The sequence below is a fragment of the Sinohyriopsis cumingii genome, chromosome 8 (genome assembly GCF_028554795.1).
Source record: "Sinohyriopsis cumingii isolate HCF-2022 chromosome 8, ASM2855479v2, whole genome shotgun sequence".
NCBI classification, from domain to species: Eukaryota; Metazoa; Mollusca; class Bivalvia; order Unionida; family Unionidae; genus Sinohyriopsis; species Sinohyriopsis cumingii.
Genome location: NC_142968.1, coordinates 41,147,103 through 41,162,749, shown reverse-complemented (window position 1 = coordinate 41,162,749; position 15,647 = coordinate 41,147,103). Strand labels below are relative to the sequence as shown.

The 15,647-nt window shown below is 32.6% G+C and overlaps 1 protein-coding gene across 1 annotated transcript in view; it reads right to left on the bottom strand.

Moving 5' to 3' along the window:
* Nucleotides 1-389: 389 nt before the first annotated feature.
* The window catches only part of LOC149793346 (dixin-like), an 86,504-nt gene continuing 71,246 nt past the window's right edge, over nucleotides 390-15,647 (bottom strand). Inside the window, exons 16-18 of the mRNA XM_089967328.1 lie at nucleotides 12,726-12,837; nucleotides 10,572-10,680; nucleotides 390-9,454 (exon numbers count right to left, since the gene is read on the bottom strand). Of these exons, the coding sequence (XP_089823454.1) occupies nucleotides 9,377-9,454; nucleotides 10,572-10,680; nucleotides 12,726-12,837 (299 nt within the window). The 3' untranslated portion in view covers nucleotides 390-9,376. The remainder of the gene's footprint in view (nucleotides 9,455-10,571; nucleotides 10,681-12,725; nucleotides 12,838-15,647) is intronic.

The window sequence follows — 15,647 nt, the reverse complement described above, 5'->3', positions numbered from 1 at the left end:
GTCCAGTATTCAATAATCCTCTGTGATGGTAATGATAAGGATAATACTAAACAATAAGTCTCACTGACCTTGACCTTTTGGTCAAGGTATGTGGTATTGAATTTATCATGTAGAAAATATTATTTTCTTATTAAATTTAACATGTCCATGACCTCTGACATTTAGACCCCAAAATCTGCAGGTATATATCTAACCATAAGTTCAAGCCATTGATAAACAGACAGACATACAGACAGCTGGACATTGCAACATTATACACCGTGCCTTTTGGCAGCTTTTAAAAAATAAATAGGCCCAGACCAGACATTTTATGTTAGACACATTAATTCTTTATCGACACTTTAGAATTTGATTAGGTTGTGATTACAAAAATTAAAACTCAACAGTGATCAAACGTAAGATATTTATTTGCTTAACCTTGGCATATACAGAACATAATATGCACTACATACAACAAAAATCCATACACACAGGAATGATAATATTCTCAGAAAAGTCTTTATTACCACCATGCAAATAGAACACCATATAATTAGAATTAAGAAGAACTGTTGGCAACGTATTTGAGGTGGTGTCAAAACAAACTGGATAAAAAAATATGCCCATGGAATGTCAATATAGTTTCCCTGAATTGCTTAAAAGTAAACACATGTAAAAGGCTCGATATATTCATGGAATGATAGTTTACAATACATGAAGTTAGGCACTGTAAAGTTCTTTTTAAGGTTCAACTGATAAACAAAGTTTTGTCAACTAACAAAATTAATTTTGTGTTCAATGTAAATGTTATTTTTTACTTTCTATAATAATTAAATTGAAAATATTGATTTTGCTTATCAACAAGAATATTAAGTATGCCATAAGATGGGGCAGGATCTGCCTATGAAAAAGACATTGTCATCCAGGTGCCATTACAGTTAAAAAAATATATTTTTTATTATTGTTGACTTAGGTAAAGAACTGAAAATATGGTTATTTCATTCGCGCTATGCCTGTCAAAACAAAATTAGTTTACAGAATGAACCAAAAAATTCACGAAAATTAAAGGTTATTTTATGTTTACAGTCTGACATCTTGGGTGAATAAGTTCTTGGCCGACAAGCTTACCATTGTTTATTATATACTCTGAGTTATAAATATCAGCAGTTACCAGATCTAATACCAATCAAGAGAAGAAGTTACAAATACTGAAATAAATATGTTGTTGTTATTCTTTACTCGACTTTATTCATAATTTCAATCCTGATGCACATAAACATATTGTGCAAGTTTAATAATGCCATCATGTAAAACATTCTATGAATTCAAATTCTGAAACAAAAATCACTGTTTCCAATGGGTCCTGATGACTGTCATTTTACAGCATTATTTTACCATTCCCTTGTCAAAAACTCAACCAAAAAAATATGGATGTTGATAATGATATAAAGAATGTAAACTATAAACTTATGCCTATATAATAGTTTTACCTTGTTATCATGATCCATATATACATGTTCCTGGTCCACACATATATGTTCATGATTACAAAATAAAATACTACAAACCAAACAGTGTCTTGGCTATTAAAAAAAAATAGCCAAATAGTCTCAGAATATGTTTGTCAGAAAAGACTCCTAAAGCATTGTGACCCATATTTATAAAGCTCCTGTTAGCTTAGTGGCTATTGTGCTAGACTTGCAACTAAAAGGACAATGGTTCAAATCTGACAATTAAATCAAACTGTGTTGTCTACTACAGTGTATCACTGGGTTACACACTTTACCCCAAATTAGCAGTAAATATTCTCATGTTTTACTGTGACATTAAAAAAAAACAATCAACAGGAATAATTAATTATAATTAATCACTCTTCAAAAATTTGTGATTCAGCATGCATTAAAATTAGAAGAAAGGGATATACTGTACAGTTTGATCTTGTTGTTGTTGTAGGGTTTAATGCCATTTTTTCAGCACAAGATAGACTGTACATACATGGCAGCCAGTATAACTGGTGGAGGAAGAACCCTGGAAAACCCCAAGAAGAACCACCAACCCACATGAAGCTACTAGCAAGCTTTCTCACGTACCCATGTTTGCCAAGCCTGAGACTCGAACCCACACAGATAGAGGTGAGATGGCAGTGATCAAAACAGTGAGTGCTTTAGACCACTCTGACACTCAGGGTTCCTGTAAAGTTTGAAACTGCTGAACTGAGTTTATCTTCTCTAATGATCACAAGAACAATGTTAGCTGGATCTACCAACAAATAATTAAGAAAAGTGTGCTGAAGTCCATAAGAAAATTAGTATACAATTAGTTTCATTTGAAATCTACACAGATCAGAGAGCATGTGGTGCAAAACAATCTACAAACTCATAACTTACACCTACACATGTGACGGGTAAAGATACTGTACATTATTTATACATGTGGCCAGAAATACACAAACACTTCACAAAATATTTTGACTAGATTCTGTTGCTGAGGAGGGAAGTTCTACACTTTAAATCACATACATTTTTTAAAAAAAATACTGAAGAAATAAAAAAACAAAAGGTTTTGTGGATCACTAGGTTCCTTCTTTCATATCCTTTTCCTTTTTGTAAAATTTTTGCCAAACATGGGAGATATCTATTATGAAAATAAATTCACATTTTGTAATCTCTTTCTCTCTCCTGCTTTGTGATGTCCATAGAAAAAAGATCTTATTATGTTATCCAATTAAATTTTAGATTATCATACATTTCAATAAAGAAAAGAATCATACTTCTGTGTTAAGTCCACTAATACAAAGACATATTTGAAAAAATTACTTGAAAAATCATTTTGAAAATCAGGATGTCATATTTTACTTCAATGCACAACTTCCCATTACAGGGACTGTTTAGATATTTAGTAAAATGAATTTTGACACACAAATTTCATAGAAAAATGTGTTTTACAAAGATCCAGCAAATTGATGAACTTTCTTTAAACCACACAATTGCAAAGTTTATCACAGCAAAGACATCATATTGCAAAGATTACAAAATTTATTTCTTCAACCGAATAATGAAGCCTACATGTGCCTCAGATTTGGATGAATGTAAATGCGGATGTTCGTCCTCCTGTGTATTATCTTCACTACCAGAAAGGGCAAAATACCCAATGATGATTTGAACACCTGTAATAGCAATCAAAATGAAGTCTCGTCCAGGTAGCAAAAACTGTTTATTTGCTTCTAATTGTAGGTAAACACTAATATCTTTTGTTTTCAAGAATATAAGTGCTGGTTTTGTGCCTTTATCTGTTAATGTAGCTAGAGCTATCATGCATTTACGAACATTTACATCCAGCCTGACTCTGGACAAATGTAGGCTAAATGTTTCATATTTTCTTAACACTATCACTTTGCTACAATTCACTTTACAACTGTATTAGTAATACAAATCTCATACCTTTCTTGTGTCTTGAAAGATAAGCTATATTTCAATTAACTGTTCTATGTAAAAATTCAACATCAATATTTGCAGTCCCTTTAAATGAGGTGATGAAAATAATAACAGAAAATAGTCATGTACAAAAATGAGATTATGGCAAAAGTACAAATGAAAGGTTTCTTCGAAAATCATGAAAATGAACCCTTTTACAAGAACAAAAAATGTTCTATCACAGTGTGAAAATTTTGATTTATGGATAAAGACGATTAAAAGATCACCGTTACAGAACAGGAAAAACTCTGGTCCATATGACAAATTTGTGTACAAGTAATTATGAAATGTGTAAACAAGCATCCAACAGTAATAATGACATTCCGAAGATGTTAAAAGCTCATCAGTAAAAATAGGTCATAAGAAAGCACCTTGGTCAGTCTGAAATTTACAAGTTTTGAGTACAATTAATTAAGAAAAAATATTAACTTTCTTGTACTTTCCTTATACAAACAATGACCATACTGTATTGCCTGAATATATATGTAGTGTTTTTTATTGATTATTTGGAAAGGTGGGTAGACAAATATAACTTCTGGCTGATTAACTAGAAATACCCAAAAGATCAAAACAATACAATATTCTCTGTATGGAGAATGAAAGAACAAAGAAGAGGAATGGTGAGCAATTTGTTCACATAAATATAAACTTACCTCTCCAAATCCAAGTCCTACGCTATAGTGCAGATGAATTTATAGTTTTAAAACAAAGGTCAACAACTACCAACAAAAATGGCAAGATCAATGATTTGTTTATACACACAAATACAGCAGGACTAGCTGTGCTAAAAAGATTGTGTGCCTGTTGCAAGGTTGGATAGGGAGATGGGCAGACACAATTACTATTTATCACCCACCTCTTTGGGGTTAAAAAAATTAATAATCCAAAGAAAATGGATGGCATACGAAAAAATAGAGAGCATGAAGAAACAATACAGCATAAAGAAAGAAAAAAACACATGAACTTATGGAAGACAACTACATAATAGATGCTAAGATGTCATGTTTCTGATCATCTTCAAATGATTCATATCATCCAGAAAGTGTAATCATACAAAATGTATCCAGATTAATGACCAACACAATTTTCCATGCGGAAAAATAAACATTTTCTTCATTTTTGGCAAAATCAGAGCTGTGATGTCAAAAATAATGTTCAAACAAATGGAGTCGATGGGAAAGGTATCTATGTGAATTGAGCTTATCTTGAAGAGGAAATGGTTCAATTACCTTAGGAAAGCAGAAAGGAATTATGGACTTCTTAAAAACATGGACAACTTTTTAAGAACTCTTCTCTAACCTAATGTTTTATGAATAAATGAAAATGGTGATTTGCTGGTGTGTAAGCAAATACTAATAATGTTTCAATGATAACACTGTATTATTTTGTAAGAAATTTTAAATATTTTGAAAATTGGATATAGATGTACCTACAACCTTTGGTAAAGAAACAAATTATACAGAGAAGGTGACATAATACACATTATTCTATTACAGCACAGTCCATATCTTTGGTTTCATTACATACCTTTTGTGTGATTGAACAGAGATTCTTTTAAATGAAATCTTGAGATTCAAAGTTGTCTTAAAACAAGCTTTACAAAAGAAATTAAAACTGAATTAAAATCTTTTGAAAGCAAGCCTCCCGTGAATACTTTTTCTTTAAAGAAAATATTACAACTTCACTTGAGCAGACTTTGGGATAATATCTTGAAACTTAGAACCATACGACAGGAAATAAATACTGGTGGAATATTTTCAAGACAACAAAATAAATAGGCAAAAAGTTACATTTCTACATGGAACAAATAAGTATACAGGCTATACAAAGAAGTTTACATTAAGCTTATCACAGGAGATCAAAAATATGTGATACATGAAATCAAAACTGAAATGATTGACAGAAATCGAATACCCGCATTGGAAGCATCAGGACAGACACCCCAATAAAATCATGGAAACATATGATCATACATGCATATACACAGGCATACACACCCATCCACCCACACATATACAAATACCTATATGAACATCAACAAATGCACATAAGCCCATACAAACATCAACAAATGCACACTTAAATGAACATAAACTAATACACCAACACTCATATGAATATCAACAAATACACAATCTTGCAAAGCTACAACTGTACAAAATAATGATCTTTATTCTTCCTAGTTTTGCAAACATGTGTAACATACACTTCCATCTTTATGTTTGATTTTGTGAAAGAGAGAACATCATGAAACAAGCGTATCTTGCATGGCACATCAACACCCATCTTGTTTAATAATTCCTCTATGTAGCACCAGTCGGCCATTTCTGGTCTTGACCACTGGTCAAGGTATGAGGTTCTTAAGTAAATTTAAGGTGCAGAAACCATTATATTCTTATTAGCCTTATCATGACCCTGACCTTTCACCTTTTAATCATCCCCACCATCTGCATGTTGCTTTATCACCCTCAGTGCAGGCCATCCTCAAGGGACTTACTATAGAAAATATTGTGCAAAATCCATTTGTTGACCATTTTACAAAAAAAATCAATAAGTTTCTTTCATATCTTTGGTGCAAAGCCCTTTACAAACATTGGTCAAGGTACATGGTTAGAACAAGTTATTATGCCAAAGCTATTTTCTTCTTTTCATTAACAGTAACTTTGATTTCTGAACAATAGGCTTCTTCTTAACCAATGTGCTAGCCATCCACAAGCTTTGATGAAGGGTCATGGTGGATAACTTCAAATATTTTCTATTTTTCAGCCACAGTGACCTCGACCTTTAACCTTTTGAAAGCCAAATCAATGTCTTTTATATTAGTCCAAGTAAAAACTATATACAAAGTATGGTCCAGGTCTGTGGTGCCTAAATAATGTCGTTGTGCAGAAATCATTTTCTCCTTTCAGTTAGTGACCTGAATGTCTGACACCTCAAAATCAATAGGTTTCTTAATTACAAAAAGAGTAAGCCATCCACAAAATATTGCCCTGGTCTGTGACATAGAACCAATGTTATTGTGTGGCAACCATTTTCTTTCTTTTATTTGCAGTGACCCTAACTTTTGAGATTTGACCCTGAAAACATTAAACTTTCTTCCTTACCTCAAATGCAAGCTACTGACAGATGGTGGAGAACTTAAGTTATTGTGCTGAAATTAAGTAAAGAACTGATCACCTGATGGAAAGATGGATGAGTACCATGACAATATGCTGCACTTTTTCATGTGTACAAAATAAGTTATCTCTCTGTGAAACCACAGTGGACATATCTTTGCTCAGTTCAATTTTATGATAAATTCTATAATGAAAGACATCCACAAACTAAGTCCAAAATATATATCCCCGCTGCTTATTAGCTTGAGAATTTGAGCAGTTTGATCTTGTGACCACCCATTCATAAATAATATTATGCATGGAAGATTTGAGCAGGTTACTGAAGAAGCAGATTTCAGTGCATAATAATTAAACAAGATGTACTTGATGTACGAAGCAAATTATAATAGCACTAAACTGCAGTTCTGCAAATTTTGTAAATGCTCTTGTAGGGCATACATTATATTCTGAATAGCATGTCAAATAATCATTGTTGATACAAAGAAATCAGAATATCTACTGGTCCTGGAAGAATGGTAAAACTTGTCTATCACTTTAGTCCCTAATTCATTTAATACACCACTCCCTCTTTAATTCCTAATTCATTTAATACACCACTCCCTCTTTAATCCCTAATTCATTTAATACACCACTCCCTCTTTAATCCCTAATTCATTTAATACACCACTCCCTCTTTAATCCATGTCCTGAGTACACATAAAATTGCTTAGAACATAAAAAAGATGGATCCCTTTTATATTGGCATCAAAAATAAGAGAAATGGATAATTACCAAGACTGTTTTTCAATAGTCCAAACACCCAATATATTCCCATATTTAAATTTTTTAAAAATGTCCCAGTATCTTCTGATATTATTAGGGAATAAAAGAGACATATATAAATATGGTAGTTTATAAAGTGCATACTAACACATGACTGCTTAGCCTCAAGTATAAAGTCTGGGGCACTGAGAAATTGAGGACCATGTCCATTATTTGTATTTGCTTAATGTGCATGTACTCAAGGACCAGTCGGTCTAAAGTGAAATAAATACTGTAATTAAAAGGCTTAAAAAAGCACTGGAATAACTGTACTTACTAATCTGGATCTATTCGTACAAGTGTTTAGAACCTAATGATCCATCAACATCATGACAGAAACTAATTAACAAATGAACAGTCTACAGCTGCTTATAAAATACATGTCAAGTGCTGACATTACAGTAACATCAGAGTGTAGGGTCAGCCTAAGGTCTTGCTGAAATTACACACTTTAGGCAAAATGCTTAAGTTTTTGCTAATCTGTGAATTATACATTTGAAAATACCTTCTAAGTTCAAATAAAATGCACACAGTTTGTCTTTTGTCTTTCTTATAAACATTTTTTCCCTTGATACAGCTGTACTGTTTCACAACTGTGTGACAGCCATGGGCCAACAGTGTTTATCTGTACAAAAAGCAGCAAGTTGTACTCAGACATTTCCATTTGCTATTCACAAAGATTTTTATGGCAATGTTTAACACTGCTATCTTGTGGAATTAAGGAATGCACATATATTGATTGGTTCAGCTTTGGCTGATTATGTGTAACTCTAGCTATGGAAGTTTAGGCTGTTTGCATTTGCTTATACTGAAAGTGAGGCAACTTCAACTTTACTGATAAATGAGTACTACATGTCATTTTGATTTATGCTAAAGGCCTTTCATTAACTGACTAATCTAATATCAGATGAAAAGAAATCTATTATATGAATATTTGTAAAGCACAACGATCATAATTCTACTGTATCAAGAAAAGATTCTAATAACTCCACTTCAAAAACTGTTAACCAAAACTTTAAAAAATATTTATGGACCCTGTTTCTTGTGAATTATGAAGGGAGGGTGTATGCTGATCATGAATTAGATATTTCATCTATTAGGTTATTATCGTGTTTGCCTGGATGTGGACCAAGATGATCTGAAACTTAAGTTAAATATTGTTTGCAATGGAAAACATCAAAATCTGTATCTAATTTACCAAGACGATTATCTTAGTATTGGCAGTTTCAAAACACACTTCAGTTTGACAGCTTAACTATTACTACAATATATTATTGCACAGAAAGCTATACATAAAAGCTAATGAATAGATTGTAAATTAAAACAATGTGGAATATAAATACTGGAAGAAATATACATGTTTACAGATGACAAAGAAGGCCCTTGGTGAGAACAGTCTTGCAAAAATTGAGTTATCTTTCAAAAACTAATGACACTTTTGTATTCTATGACTTGAGTACTTGGGTAGTGATGTTTCTTTGTTGGTGTATAATTTGTTTTAATTATGAGTAGACTCTGCTTACAGAGTAATGAAAAAATGGCATTTTATTGAAAAATAGCATTTCCAAGACAACTAAAGTTAACACATTCTAGATTTATACAGATTATTGGAATTTTGGTGGACATTTTAAAGGCGATGCAAAACTAAAACAATGACTAATTCTTGAAATTGTAATTATGAATCTGAAAAGTATCACAATTTACTCAGGAAGTATTAAAATAACAAGCTGACATAAAGGTCTAGATAACTGCCTGAATATAATTCTGTTAAACCTGTTAAAAAGTCAGATCCAATTCAAGACAAGCCAAACCCAAACTCAAGTATAAATATATCTGAGGTACTTTGAAAGGTCTAGATCTACTCCAGTGGCAAATATCACAAAGGTAAAATGCATACAATGACTGGATTAAACAGTAATGCAAATATAAATGAGAATGGATGGCAGTAATAACATCGGTATAGATGTGGTAATGTTTCCTAATTATCACTCAAGGCCTTTGTCATCATCACTGGCCTGTATCTTCTTCTATCCAAGCCACTATCTTGCCTTCCCATCCTGGGATAACTGCATCATCATCAATAATCTGAAGAACAAATTAGATCAATCTATGGAAGTTCCAATTGATTTTATACTCTGTAAATAAGTACGTCAAGCTATATGTAAATCGCAATAATGTGATGATAGATAAATGTTTAAAAAGAATAGATGGGTAAAGAAACAGTGTAGGTTTTTAACTTGTACATAAATGAACCTTTACTAGTTTCTTTTTTTTGTCATGCATATAATTACTGTGAATTATTACATTTTTGTGGGTATCACTTATTGTGCATTTAGAAAAAAAACTGTCATTTTCATTAGTCATGGATTGGGGAAGGGATGGTGTGAGGCAAACTGTTTCCAAACAACCATTCTTTACTGAGACTTTAAATTCAGTTTGTGTATGCCATGAAATTCAACAATATTGGTATCCCACAAATTAAAGTGAAATCACACTTATAGCTGAATATGGGCAGATGTGAAAATAAAAAGAATGGATGGGTGTTTGGAAATATAGAAATGAACTCATTACAATTTTATTATGTTGTCATGTACCACATATTCCATGCAAAATTTAATTACTCCTAAGTTTTACTTGCATCATGTTATCGTCTGAGATATCGTTTATTCATATAATAAATCTGTTTCTTATATACTACTCAAAGGCTGAATGCACTAATGTTATACTTTAGGCTCAGGTTGTTGTTGTTGTTGTTTTGGGGTTTAACACCATTTTCAGCACACGATAGGCTATGTATGGCGGCCAGTATTAATGGTGGAGGAAGAACCCAGGAAAACCCCGGGAAGAACCACCGACCCACGAGAAGCTACTGGCATGCTTTCTCACATACCCACATTGGTAGAATCCTAGACTAAAACCGACGCAGACAGAGGTGCGATGGCAGTGATCTGCAACGGAGTTAGACTCAGGTAAATGCATAAGGAAGTGCATATTTTTATGAGTGTTACTTTCTACTCAAGAAGAGCAACAATTTCCTAAGTATCAAATAAAGCTTCTTGTACTAACCTCACTGAAGTTTTAATGGAGACAAAATATGTTGTAACACTAACATAACAAATCTTTATCCTAACAAAAATTTTTTAAACCATAAAAATATAAATATTAAGTAAGACATTGCAAAATTAATAAGGTAAACAATTACCTCCTCTTTCACAGTTCCAAATTCAGGATCTAAAGCTTTGAAGTGATATCTGTATGAACCGGGTTTGTCATGTAACTGCTTAAAATCACTCAGAGTTATCTTCCCTAACCTGAAAACAAAGAAAACCTTGTAATTTCAAGTTTTAAAACTATAACACTATGTGTTTTAACTAGACTGAGTATGCATATGAAACTAAACTACATTAATAAACAAAATGTATAATTAATTTTTCCTGTCAAAAAAAAGAGAAGGACCCTTCAGTATCATCCATATTACATGAGTATGAGTATGGAATAAAACAGGTTGATTGAAGGATTTACAATAAAGATAATTATAGTTCTGAAATCAATGTACCAAGCATAACAACTGTAAAGCTTACAAAAACTTTTATTTCAGACATATCTATTGGAGGTTTATGAAAATATAAATGGTATCTTCATGACATGAAACACAACATATTTAATCCCTGTGTGCAAAAACCAAACAGTAAATACAAAGTTCCCATACTACTGAGAACCACAGAATTAATATTTCTTGATTTTTACCACAACTTGTATATCTCAATATGAACAAATTTCCATTACCAAAATACAAGAGAGTGACAAAAAAAAAATCCCTTTAAAGTTATGTCTTTTCTATTTGACCCCTCTATAATAAAAATTATCTCTATCTTTCAAGAACAATGTTTAAATAACCCTGACTTTGGAGTCTTACTTTTAATTTGCATTTTGACTCAAGTAAGATTTGGAGTTGAGTAAAGTTTTATGCTGGTGGAGCCATACCTTCAACTAGTGATATATAATACTACACTGTATCTGGAATAACTATGGACATAAAACAGACCTCTATTATAATCAGATTGATAATAAATCAAATTTAAATCAAAACATTAGTGAAATTCAAAATACTGTGAACTTCTAATGTTCATGGACTCCAAGTTTCATGGATTTTCATGTTTCTACAAATCACAAATAAAAAGACATAAAGAACAAACACTCTTCTTCATTACTGGCACAGTGGAAGTTATATGACCATTAGCATGTAACATCAGACATTAAACTATGAGTACTGAAAACTCCATGTCTGCCACTGTACAACCTTACCAAAAGCAGCTGGTGAAATGTTTATAATAACCATTAGCAAGTAACATCAGACATTAACTATGAATACTGAAAACTCCATGTCTGCCATTGTACAAACTTAACAAAAGCAGCTGGTGAAATGTTTATAACAAGATAATCAGTGAAAGCACCTCCACGCTAAGTAGAAAAAGTCACTTAGTAAGCATTTGAATATGACAGTTGACAGAAGTGTTTACATCATCCAACTGAGCTATATTAACTCACAATCCAGATGAGCCACTTTCAGCATCAAAAGGTAGTTCAGAGTTCTGTGGCAACAACATTATTCAAGATATACCTAAGCATATGGCATTACAGAAAAGGTGAAAGCTGTAGTTCCACAACCAAGTAATGCTGACTTTCTACTCACATTAAAAATGGTACAGAAAAAACATAATTTTTGAGACCATATGTTAGGCTAAAAATCACTAGTTTAGTAGCTGTAGTTTGTGTCCAGATTGTATACATTTAGCTGTTAGATCCAAAGCAGACCAGTCTAAACTGGACGCAGACTGACCAACCTTTGCAAAAAGTTGAGTAAGTTTGAGATTTGGAGTAAAAAGATGATAGGAAACAAAAGGCATGGGTCCATGAAACAAAACAAAGAAGAAAAGAACACTCCAATTTTCACCTTCTATTCATACATAAAAGAAACAGTCAACTAAAAACATCTTTTATGTGGCAAAACAAAAGTTTCTCAGAAGCATCTTTTGGGATGCAATCAGAAGCAACAAAAAAGTGTTTCCTACCACCATTTGCGGGAGGAAAAAAATGAGAAGAATCTCCCGGGGGAAAAATAATTAATATTAATATATGTTACAGGTTTTATGCTCACAGCAAAACGGACTGTGCGAGATTTTCATGCACTAACTTATTTTTAAGCAAAGATTCATTAAATGTTAAGGGTTTCAAAACCACTGCCATCCTGGAGAAAACGCTTAATTTTGCACAAGATTGGAATTTGTGTTCATATTATATATATTTAGCTGTTAGATACACTACAGCTGGCATATATACATGTCAAGAATCTCACCGTTTGCATATTGTACACATCGCTGGAGTTGTTGATTTCTCTGTGAAATACAGAACTTTTGTGGTTTCCGGATCATTCACTTGAGAACTGTCCAAATTTTCCACAGAAAAACCTGCAAAAGAATGAATCAGGATAAATTTACAGACAAGAATGTAATCCAAAATAATATCTGCAACAAATACGCTGCCCATAATTGTTCTGTATTCATAATGTTTTTCTGTTCTTTGCTTTTATCTTTTACACTTTTCTTAATTTTTACTGCTTCTATAACTATACATCCTGAAACCTACATCAGTCCATTAGAAACTGGATGTTACACAGACTATGATCTATTTTTGCTTGGATTACAAGTGATCATAACACTTAATAACTTTTGAAGTCTCTAATATAACATTATCATGGTTGTTGCTGTTATAGGGTTTAATGCCATTTTTCAGCACAAGATAGGTTATACAAGGCAGCCAGTAATAATGGTGGAGGAAGAACACAGGAAAACCCCGGTAAGAACCACTGACCCACGAGAAGCTACCAGCAAGCTTTCTCACATATCCACATTGGTTGAGCCCGAGACTCAAACCTACGCAGAGGTGAGATGGCAGTGATCCATGACGGAGAGTGCTTTAGACCACTCGGTCACTCTGGGCCCCCCATTATCATGGTAGAATATGTAACTATGTAAATATATATATATATATATATATATATATATATATATATATATATATATATATATGAGTCTGTGCTCTTAAAATAAGTAACAGAAGAGTGAAAGACAACAAGCTTTGTAAAATGTAACAAATAATTTATTTCCCTAGAATGCAAAGTGCTATTTTCATTTATTTGTTTGCAAATTAAAGCTATATCTAACGAAAAATAGTCGGGGGTCTGTAAGGGCAGGTTAAATTCTTGTTCAGGTGTAACAAACAATGAAATATATGGGTTGACTTTGACTATACCTATCTATCTATTACACACACAAATGCGCATGCTCACGTGCACACACACACACACGCACACACACATACACACACAATGACGTAGAATCTCATCCTTCACAAAATATGTTACTGAGTAGGATTATACAAGCTGGGAAAAACAGCACTAAACTGCAAACAATTTAGAAATCACACAAAACTCTGACAACAGAATACACCACTTTAGTTAGCAGATAAATGTAGATCAAACAATCAACAAATGCAGACACTCTAGTGTTAAATATTATTTGTGGTGAAACAGAACACAAATCAACAAATTCATCCAATATTACTGAGGTACTACCATCTTAATACAAGTGTGGCCTGGTGGTCAAGCTACAAGTACATTCCATTAGAAGAAATTTTATGAAAACCCCATGCTGACTTGACAATCCATTCAGGGGAATTATGGACAACATTTTCAATGTGTTCATAGTGGCAGCCATATCTGAAGTCAAATCATTTTCATTCATACTGTATCAATGTTAAATGCAGCCAAATCTACAGCATGTACTGTAACACCATGGACGATTTTATTATGGACGTTTGTATTCTGTGTGAGTGTGAGTGTGAGTGTGAAAGCCATGCATATGATGAACTCAAGGTGATAATTACTTCATACATTCCTGTACAAGAACATGGATATGTAAAATTTCTGCTGTTTTCATGGATAATAACATAAAAATTATATCTATTAATGTTAGAGGAGATTTTATTTTTTGAGAACTCATCAATTATAATGTGTGGAGACTGGAATACTGTTCAAGACTTTGATTTGGATATTTATAGTATTTTACATGACAAACACCAACAGTCTAGGGCAGCGATTCAAGACCTGAAAAACGAATTGGAATTAACTGATCCCTGGCGAAATTCCAATCAAGACTTAAAGATGTATACATGAAGGCAAAATTCTCCCTTGAAACAAAGTAGATTACATTACTTTCTTGTTTTGGATGATGTTCATATGAATACAGCTGATGCGTGTATCTTACCAGGGTATAAGACTGATCATTCAGCTATTGTTTTGAGTGTGGCGTTTTCAATGTTTCCAAGGGGAAAAGGATATTGGAAATTTAATGCCCAACTGTTGAGGAACATTGAGTATACTGATTTGGTCAAAAAGTGTATAACTGACACTGTAAACGAATATTATGTAGGGGCAAATAAAGATGACTCTCTCCATGTTTCTCTTTCCTGTAATGACCAAATGTTCTTTGAAATTTTGAAAATGAAAATAAGATCTGAAACTATATGTTATTCGATTAAGAAAACAAAAGAGAAACGGGAAAAATTAAAGAAAATTGAGCATTAAATAATAGAAATTCAGGGGAGACTGTCGAATAACATAGATGGGGAAACTCTGGAAAATTTCGAGAAAAAAAAGCAGAATTAGAGGAATCTAGGAAAAAATACATAGAAGGTGTTATATCAAAATCTAAAGCTAAATGGTATGATTTTGAGGAAAAAAGCACAAAGTACTTCTTAAATCTTGAAAAAAGAAACTATGTCAATAAGACAATAAAGGAAATTATTTTAGATGATGGGACAAATATATCTGACCAAATAAATATTTTAGAAGCTCAAAAACAGTTTTTTATGGAATTGTTCAAAAGCAGAATTGTTCAGTTTAATGATGAGGCTACTCAAGAAATTCGAAATAGATTTTTTAATCACAATATTAAGCTTTATAGTCAAGAGGAAAGACAATCATGCGAGGGTCTGCTTACAATTAATAAATTTGGAATGTCTCTAAAACGGATGGAAAATGGAAAAAGTCCTGGCTCGGATGGATTCACTGTAGAGTTCTATAAATTCTTTTGGAAGTCTCTTGGGGGATTTATATGTAGATCAATAAATTACGGATATACTGTAGGAAAACTTTCAGATTTTCAGACTCAAGGAGTCATCACATGTCTACCAAAGGAATAAAAAGACAGAAGATATT